The sequence below is a fragment of the Poromitra crassiceps genome, assembly GCF_964638095.1.
Source record: "Poromitra crassiceps genome assembly, chromosome: 7".
NCBI classification, from domain to species: domain Eukaryota; kingdom Metazoa; phylum Chordata; class Actinopteri; order Beryciformes; family Melamphaidae; genus Poromitra; species Poromitra crassiceps.
This window is the reverse complement of record NC_139628.1, coordinates 41,748,482-41,758,481: the sequence shown is the minus strand read 5'-3', so window position 1 is coordinate 41,758,481 and position 10,000 is coordinate 41,748,482. Positions and strand designations below refer to the sequence as shown.

At 45.6% G+C, this 10,000-nt stretch overlaps 1 protein-coding gene across 1 annotated transcript in view; it reads left to right on the top strand.

The window, feature by feature from the left end:
* dnah2 (dynein, axonemal, heavy chain 2) overlaps window positions 1-10,000 on the top strand; it is a gene marked incomplete at both ends in the record, with an annotated part of 313,900 nt that overhangs the window by 250,281 nt on the left and 53,619 nt on the right. Inside the window, 9 exons of the mRNA XM_083640125.1 lie at window positions 125-335; window positions 1,096-1,212; window positions 2,132-2,273; window positions 5,386-5,555; window positions 6,190-6,306; window positions 7,476-7,640; window positions 7,822-7,944; window positions 8,364-8,512; window positions 9,165-9,231. Coding sequence (XP_083496251.1) covers window positions 125-335; window positions 1,096-1,212; window positions 2,132-2,273; window positions 5,386-5,555; window positions 6,190-6,306; window positions 7,476-7,640; window positions 7,822-7,944; window positions 8,364-8,512; window positions 9,165-9,231 — 1,261 coding nt within the window. The remainder of the gene's footprint in view (window positions 1-124; window positions 336-1,095; window positions 1,213-2,131; window positions 2,274-5,385; window positions 5,556-6,189; window positions 6,307-7,475; window positions 7,641-7,821; window positions 7,945-8,363; window positions 8,513-9,164; window positions 9,232-10,000) is intronic.

Below are 10,000 nucleotides of genomic sequence, written 5' to 3'. Positions count from 1 at the left end.
ACATCTACCAACCTTTCTCTCTCTGGATAAATGGCTCTTCTTCTCTGACTCCATTCATCTCTCACACCTGTCTGTATTGCAGTCACTCTGTCACTCCTCTGATTGTGTGCGTTTCCTCACCCAGGCTACTGGCGGAGAAGCGCGGCGAGCTGGGGGAGCAGGTGAGCAAGCTCCGCAACGGCCTGTTCAAGATCGATGACACGCGGGAGAAGGTGGAGGCCATGTCCGTAGAGCTGGAGGAGGCCAAGAAGCAGGTGGCCGAGTTCCAGAAGCAGTGTGACGAGTATCTGGTCAGCATCGTCAAGCAGAAGAGAGAGGCCGACGAGCAGCAGAAGGTAAGCCTTCAGGAGGATCGGCCTATAAACTTTGTTTATATGTAGGTTATATATATATAGGTTTATAAATTTTGTATGAAAAATATTGTTACCAATTCCTATGAAACTGCATTTACTCTCAATGGAACCCATGATATGAGAATCAACTTTCTCATGTATTGATCAATTGTACAATAAACACTGGGAGAGAGACAGACAAACAGACAGGCAGGCAGGCAGACAGACAGACAGACAGACAGGCAGGCAGACAGACAGACAGACAGACAGGCAGACAAACAAACAGACAGACATACAGACAGGCAGGCAGGCAGGCAGACAGACAGACAGACAGGCAGGCAGACAGACAGACAGACAGACAGACAGACAGACAGGCAGACAAACAAACAGACAGACAGACAGGCAGGCAGACAGACAGACAGGCAGGCAGACAAACAAACAGACAGACAGGCAGAAAGGCAGACAGACAGGCAGGCAGGCAGACAGGCAGACAGACAGACAGACAGACAGGCAGGCAGGCAAGCAGACAGACAGACAGACAGACAGCACCGAAACCATAACCTCCTTGGCGGAGGTAACAAGCTGCCACATTGTCATCATATTGAAGGTGGATATTAACGTTACTGACTGGCCGATATCTGTCTATGGTGATCCATCAGTTAATGACACATGGGCACGTGACACATGGGTACTGTTCGTGTGTGTGTGTGTGTGCGCGTGTGTGCGCATGTGTATTTGTGTGTATTTGTGTGTGTCTCTCCAGGCGGTGAGCGCCCACAGAGAGAAGATCGGGGCAGAGGAGGTCAAGTGTAAAGCCATGGCTGAGAATGCCCAGAGAGACCTGGACGAGGCCCTGCCGGCCCTGGAGGAGGCCATGAAGGTGCATCTCCATATCTGTCATGTTGTCTTCAGCCTGCATGTGTCTAGCTCTTCAGATGCTTTTCTTTGTCCTGTATGCACTTTGTTTTTTTCATAACGTCTGTGGTTGACTCATTGCCTTGGTGGGCGTCTGGTAGTGCAGCGGTAGATTCCCTGCCTAACAACATGAGGGTCGCAGGTTCGAGCCCCCTCTGTTACCTATGGCCGGGCATCCATACAGGCACAATTGGCCGTGTCTGCGGGTGGGAAGCCGGATTAAGGGTATGTGTTCTGGTCACTGCACTAGTACCTGCACTGTACCTGCAGTACCTGCACTGCACTGCACCTCCTCTGGTCAGTCGGGGAGCCTGTTTCCGGGGGGAGGGGAACTGGGTGGAATAGGGTGATCCTCGCACTCACTACGTCCTGCTGGTGAGACTCCTCGCTGTCGGGTGAAAAGAAGCACATACATGTTTGCACATGTATCAGAGGGAGCATGTGCTAGTCTGTGACTCTCCCCAGATTGACAGAGTGGGTGGAGCAACGACTGGGACAGCAGGGGGAATTGGCCAAGTACAAGTTGGGAGAAAACATAAGAGAGGGGGAGGGGATCTGGAAAAAAACTTGATCAAAATAAATAAATAATTGGGTTGATGATTGATGCTTGATGAGTGATGATCCCAGATGCGTTCTGTGTTTCTGACTCTTCTAGTTCTGTCTGGCTGTGTAACCGCCCTGTGCGTTCTGTCTTTCTGACTCTTCTAGTTCTGTCTGGTTGTGTAACCGCCTTGTCATCCCAGTGTGAGCTCTCTTGTCTCACTACAGTTGTCGTACAAAAAGTGACTCAGCAAGCGGTGTTGCTCCCCATCCTCCCTCCCTCCCTCCCCCCCTCCCTCCCTCCCTCCCCCTCTTTCCCCTATCCTCTGCTGTCTTTCTCGCAGGCTCTGGAGTCTCTGAATAAGAAGGACATGACGGAGATCAAGTCGTACGGCCGTCCCCCAGCGCTGGTGGAGACAGTGATGGAGGCTGTCATGATCCTCCAGGGCAAAGAGCCCACGTGGGCCGAGGCCAAGAGACAGCTGGGTGAGAGATGGCGGGAGGCATGAGGGGAGGAAATTGGAAGGAGAGATGGTGGGAGACAGAGCCATTTGGGCTTGACAGAGGGGGGGATTGGGAGTGTGGCAAAGAAACGGAGAGAAAATGGGCGAATGGAAGCGCAAAAAAAAATGAATGGAGTAAAACCAGGCAAATTGACAGATTTCGATTATGTACAGTCCCAAGACGTATCGATCAGAAAGTTGGGGAAGGCTGCGACTGGAAAGGAGGGGAATGTAGACAATGTGTTAAAACTCACCTTTTCTGCCTCTCGATAATTCTGTCCCCCCCCCTCCCCCCCGTTCATTATTCATATTTTCCAGTTTTTTTACATTATGCCAATCCATTCTGATTACAAAACTACTCTTTACTATAGAACTGAACAGACTTCTCAGTTCTCAATACAATGCAATGGAAGCATAAAAGTGGCTTAAACATGGGTAATTCAGCCCAATTAAAACAGCCTTTCAACACCATAACGCCACAGTGACACTGTGTATTTAAATAGCAGTAATTGACGGCATTTCGGTCTTACACTGTAACACTCCATGTTGCTGCTTTTTGGCACTGCTCTCACACACTTCCTTGCTCTGCTGCTGGCTGCCAGTCTCTGTGTGCACACATGACGGGGCATGGCAGTGTTGTCTGCAGGCTGACTCCTAACTGGCTCTCAGATTGACTCAACTTTCTGCTCGCTAACTAGCTTATGCATACGATATCATCATCGCTAACTAGCTTATGCATACGATATCATCATCGCTAACTAGCTTATGCATACGATATCATCATCGCTAACTAGCTTATGCATACGATATCATCATCGCTAACTAGCTTATGCACACGATATCATCATCGCTAACTAGCTTATGCATACGATATCATCATCGCTAACTAGCTTATGCATACGATATCATCATCGCTAACTAGCTTATGCACACGATATCATCATCGCTAACTAGCTTATGCACACGATATCATCATCGCTAACTAGCTTATGCATACGATATCATCATCGCTAACTAGCTTATGCATACGATATCATCATCGCTAACTAGCTTATGCATACGATATCATCATCGCTAACTAGCTTATGCACACGATATCATCATCGCTAACTAGCTTATGCACACGATATCATCATCGCTAACTAGCTTATGCATACGATATCATCATCGCTAACTAGCTTATGCATACGATATCATCATCGCTAACTAGCTTATGCACACGATATCATCATCGCTAACTAGCTTATGCATACGATATCATCATCGCTAACTAGCTTATGCACACGATATCATCATCCGCTAACTAGCTTATGCATACGATATCATCATCGCTAACTAGCTTATGCACACGATATCATCATCGCTAACTAGCTTATGCATACGATATCGTCATCGCTAACTAGCTTATGCATACGATATCGTCATCGCTAACTAGCTTATGCATACGATATCATCATCGCTAACTAGCTTATGCACACGATATCATCATCGCTAACTAGCTTATGCACACGATATCATAATCGCTAACTAGCTTATGCATACGATATCATCATCGCTAACTAGCTTATGCATATGATATCATCATCGCTAACTAGCTTATGCACACGATATCATCATCGCTAACTAGCTTATGCACACGATATCATCATCGCTAACTAGCTTATGCATACGATATCATCATCGCTAACTAGCTTATGCATACGATATCATCATCGCTAACTAGCTTATGCACACGATATCATCATCACTAACTAGCTTATGCATATGATATCACCATCGCTAACTAGCTTATGCATACGATATCATCATCGCTAACTAGCTTATGCACACGATATCGTCATCGCTAACTAGCTTATGCATACGATATCGTCATCGCTAACTAGCTTATGCATACGATATCATCATCGCTAACTAGCTTATGCATACGATATCATCATCGCTAACTAGCTTATGCACACGATATCATCATCGCTAACTAGCTTATGCACACGATATCATCATCGCTAACTAGCTTATGCATACGATATCATCATCGCTAACTAGCTTATGCATACGATATGATCATCGCTAACTAGCTTATGCACACGATATCATCATGGCTCGTACGAAGGCGTCAAGGACATGTTTTGGGGGGCGACTCGTTGAGGCCCCGTCGGACTGCATTGGAGTTGTTTGTGAGAAACAAATGCCTGATCATTAATGCAGTGGTCTTGAATTATTAAAATGTTCCTTCCCCTTGCTTCTGGGTGGGAACTCCATTTCTATGTGGCAATTATATTTCTTTCCTCACGGGGTAGTCTCGAGGTAAAAGCACTCGCCTACCACTGCAGAGTCCCAGATTCAGTTCCCCGGCACAGTGCTATGTACTTCTGGCTTGGTCAGATGTTCTTACAGACACCATTGGCCATGTCTGCGGGTGGGAAGCCGGTGCGGTGAGACGTCCTGGTCGCTGCACTAGCGCCTCCTCTGGTTGGTCGGGGGGCACCTGTTTGCGGCATTGGGGATTGTGGGGAATAGCGTGATCCTCCCACGTGCTACGTAGTACGTACATGTATCGGAGGAAGCATGTGCTAGTCTACAACTCTCCCCAGATCAGATTCAGCAGAGGGGGTGGAGCAATTAACCGCCAGGACAGGGAATTGGCCAAGTACAATTGGGGAGCAAATGGGAGAGAAAAAAATCTTTCCTCACTTTGCAAAGAGGATCAGATTTATGATTAAACATTCACAATAATACTGCTTTAACCTCCTTTTATTAGTTGGTTACTGCCCACTGAAGGACAAATATGATTTGTAGGAAATAATTTTCTCAAGTGCTGTAAACTGTGATGAAGTTTGCTAGAGCGCAGCTACAGAGGTGTCTCCTGACGATCACAATGCTGTGACGATGGAGCTGTGGTAAAAACAGATAAAACCGAGGTACTCTAGGGAGATTCAGGGAGAGCGCAAGCAAGGTCACAAAACTGGATTCAATTTCTGTACAAATGAGAATGACTCAATGCGGGAAATGAATCAAAACTGGAGTCAGAAAGGAAAGAAATAGATTTCCGGCTAGAGTTCCTCTGACCTTTTGTGCCCTTGGGGTGTTTCTGGCAGGCGAGTCCAACTTCATCAAAACGCTGGTCCACTTCGACAAGGACAACATCTCGGACCGCGTGCTGAAGAAGATTGGCCACTACTGCAGCCAGGTGGACTTCCAGCCTGAAATCATCGGCAGGGTCTCGCTGGCCGCCAAGTCCCTCTGCATGTGGGCCCGAGCCATGGAGGTTAGAGGGCGGCCACTGGGTGCCATTACACACACTGGTTTCACTATCAAGACCACTAGTCCACACTGCTATTTCACATAGCCCCAGGTTGGGTTCCCCTACATTAGTTAACCCTTTACTGGCTGTTTTTGAGACCTTTTTGATTTTTATTGGGTGAAGAAAGTATGCTACATCCCCCGCGATCGATTAATCGATTAGTCGTGAAAGTCTTAAACACACTCACACACACACACACACACACACACACACACACACGCACACACGTACACACACACACACACACACATACATGTACACCCACATTCACACAGAACAGACCTACAGTGTACAGATATTGCATTCAGACTATGCTACTAATTTTATATGCATACACACATAACTCACAATCAGCTGTATGCTGTACAGTATTAAGCACATGAATGAAGAAATCTCTCTCTCTCACTCACACACACACACACACGCACACACACACGTGTGCGCGCGTTAGCCAGTATGCTTTATGAAGCGCATAAACGGTGAAATTCCCTGACTGGCCCGGTCACACACACACAGTGACCTGTATGCGTTATTAAGCACATGAATGGAGAAAAGCGTGACCCTGAGTGAATGGGTGTGTGCGCTGCGTCCCCCCCAGGTTTACGGGCGTATCTACAGGGTGGTGGAGCCAAAGCGGGCCCGGCTGCACGGTGCCATGGCCCAGCTGGCAGAGAAGCAGGCGGCGCTGGCCGAGGCCCAGAACAAACTGCAAGAGGTATGGAGCCCGGCGCTGCTGGCAACCAGCCTGATGGACATTTAGACAGTAACTGGAAGGACAGCAGAGTAAACGTAATGGGCCAGGGATGTAAAAGCTGTATGCTGTTAAGTCTGAATTATTCAGATGTGCATGAAAGCGTTAGAATTAGTATGCATGTAGAGTTCAACACTGTGAACATTTTCTGAATTGGAGCCCTCGTAAAAATGGTATCAATCATCTGTGGTGGTCATTTTTCTTTCCAGCATCGCCATATTATGAGTTTTCCTGTATTTCTGTTGAACTACATGATGTGATATGACTGAATATGACAGGACAGGATAGAATAGAAAAAGGTCCTCTATGTTTTGATGGCCAAGAAATACAACAGTCCCAAGAAAAACATAAACTGTTCAGATCATCATGTAATGGTGACTTCAATGACATTGTGTAAAGAAATACAGTTAAATTACAGTTGTGGACCAACAACATTGTCATTCTCAGACAGCGTTTGGGGAAATGGCTTCCCAGTTCTCTTACAATTGCAGTATATTTTCCGGCATTCCGGTGTAAGCATGTTTTTCCCTGTCAGGGTCAGTTCAGCAGGAAAACTGTCAGGGTCAGTTCAGCAGGAAAACTGTCAGGGTCAGTTCAGCAGGAAAACTGTCATGGTCAGTTCAGCAGGAAAACTGTCAGGGTCAGTTCAGCAGGAAAACTGTCAGGGTCAGTTCAGCAGGAAAACTGTCATGGTCAGTTCAGCAGGAAAACTGTCAGGGTCAGTTCAGCAGGAAAACTGTCAGGGTCAGTTCAGCAGGAAAACTGTCATGGTCGTCAGTTCAGCAGGAAAACCCATTCGCTGCCAATGGAAGAAAGGAATTGTTTGCACGTGTGAAACGGAGAGAGTGCTTCTGTGGAAAATGGGAGGTCACATGTATTTAAAGATGGTGTGTGGCAAGCTGGAGGAAAAGGCTGCGGAGGAACCGATCAGGTTTTACAGAATGTAGATAAACAGTGGATGGATAAATCCAGAAGGAGGCGGTAATGCAACATAAAGGATGCCAACTGCCATAAAACATCACAGAAGAAGAAGAAGACACGAACACAATCAAAGATGGTGTGTGCATGTTTGTGTGTGTGTGTGTGTGTGTGGGTGTGTGTGTGTGTGTGTGCGTGCGTGGGTGTGTGTGCAGGTAGGGGAGAAGCTGGAAGAGCTGAAGAGACGGTATGATGAAAAGCTGGCCACCAAGGAGAGTCTGAGGAAGAAGTCGGAGGACATGGAGGTCAAATTGGACCGAGCCGGCAAACTGGTGTCTGGGCTGGCTGGAGAGAGACTCCGCTGGGAGGAGACCGTGGCTGTGGGTCACATAGCCAAAAATAACCCTTTTTCTTATGACATCAGAAAAATAGCCACTTTTCTTGGTGTTTGTGTATTATTATTATTATTATTATTATGGGGTTATTTAACATCATAGATCACACAAACACACGCACACATACAGTACATGCAGGTGTAACCTGGGTATGTCTATGCTTCAGGGTCTGGAGAAGAACATGGGCTTCCTGGTAGGAGACTGTTTGCTCGCAGCCTCTTTCCTCTCCTACATGGGACCCTTCCTCTCCAACTACAGAGATGAGCTGGTAGCCATCTGGATGAAGGAGGTGACACGCACGCGCGCGCATGCACGCACACACGCACACGCACACACACACACACACACACACACACACACACACACACACACACACACACACACACACACACACACACACACACACACACACACACACATCCTGGTGTTCAGCACACTTAAGTGCTCACCATGTACTTGTACTCCCATTGTTCCTGTCAGTCGAGCTGGAATTAAGTCTGATAAAGCAGGAATGTCATCTTCAGATGTTACAAAGTACCGTACAGTGCCTCAGCACATTGTGGTTTAGCTATTAGCGAGATAATGACACACTGAACACACATTGTAAAAGTGCATGTTCCATGTCTACCTCCTTCTTCTTCTACTGAAAGAAGCCCCCCCAAAAAAATGTTTATGAAAAATGTTTGTACTTTTTGATCCCTTCCTCAGGTACGGGACTTGGAGGTCCCGTGTTCCCCTGGGTTCAGTTTCGCAGTGTTCCTGTCCAAAGCCACAGCAGTGAGGGACTGGAACATCCAGGGCCTGCCCTCTGACGCATTCTCCACCGAGAACGGAGTCATCGTCACCCGCGGCAACCGGTTAGAGTACACACACACACACACACACACATGCATGCAAATCCAATTGAACTGAATGGTAACGTTAGTTATGACGTCAAACAAAATAAATTATAAATATTCAAATAATAATCCATAAAAAAAGACTTCATTTTGTAAAGTAAAGTGAGTAAAACTTTATTACTTTATTATATAAACTTTATTATAAACGATATTACACGGCCTTGTTGAATGCTTGATTCTGAGGCCCTGCCGGTGTAAGAAACAATTTATTTTGGCAGAAGCAATGAAATCATTTTAAAATCAATAAAATCGTTGTTGTTATATTTTGTATGTAATATTTTGTATTTGTAAATAATTGATTTGTTTAGTAAGTAGCCGTGTAATAAGCGGGATAATGCGGAGGTGGGGGTCTGTTATTGTCCAATAATGACTAACTTGCCATGTTATTATCCCTTACATATTGAATTATCATCCACCCCTAATTCTCTGTTCTCCGATAAGTGTGTATTTACATCTTCTCTATGCTATATGGATGTTTATGGCAGGATTGCACTACTTTTTTTTTACGCATTTTGCTTTCATTGTTTTTATGTAAAGCTCTGTTTCTTTGTGCGTGACATGTGCTATGTGAATATAGTTTGACGTGACTTGTGGCGGTCTTCTGTTCAAGATGGCCGCTGATGGTGGACCCTCAAGGCCAAGCTCTGAAGTGGATCAAGAATATGGAGATGAAGAGAGTAAGATCTAACAATGACACCAGCCCAGACGTTACTCTTTTCTACACTGCCCTTTTATTTCCGCCACATTCAGCCTGGATTGAAATATTTGGAATGAATAATAATAACGTTATAATTATATAAATAATAATAATTTTTAAATATTTTTTTTGGGAGGTGAAAGCAGGCCTTGTTGTAGATTTTCTGAAGAAGTAATTATCATATCATATCATTGTGATTGCAGCAATTTAAAGGGATATATTTTACAGGTTGATTCTTTACAGCTGGAGCTTCATTCTCATTCATTGCCATTGTCAAAGGTTTACCAAGTGTCAGGGTCAACAAGACACATTTGTTTATTTGAAACAACTAATGGTCCTGCTGATAAATCATCTCTGCAGGAGACAAGATGAACAAAACAATCTTTTTCTTCTTCTTTGTATAATCAAGAAGCTCTGCCTGGCTTTGTTTGACCCGCACAGTAAAAACCACACAGTTCACCCTATTATCTCTTTTCTGAGTTGAAAAACAGCACAAACGATCCAGGAAGGACATTTATTTATCAGTTGATGGAAATCTTCATTGTCCTCCTGGTAAAGCCATGCGACGTGACACCAGGACTAGGGTGGAAGCTGTGCTGTGCTGTGCTTTTCTGTCTTATCAGCCTCAGTTTTCCTGCCACGTCCCTTACCATCAACCTTTAACATACCTAGAAAGGTCATCAGTGCACTGAAAACATGGATCCTAACATGAAAACAACCAGAGCCCTTGTGCAGCTCTTAGCCCCCTC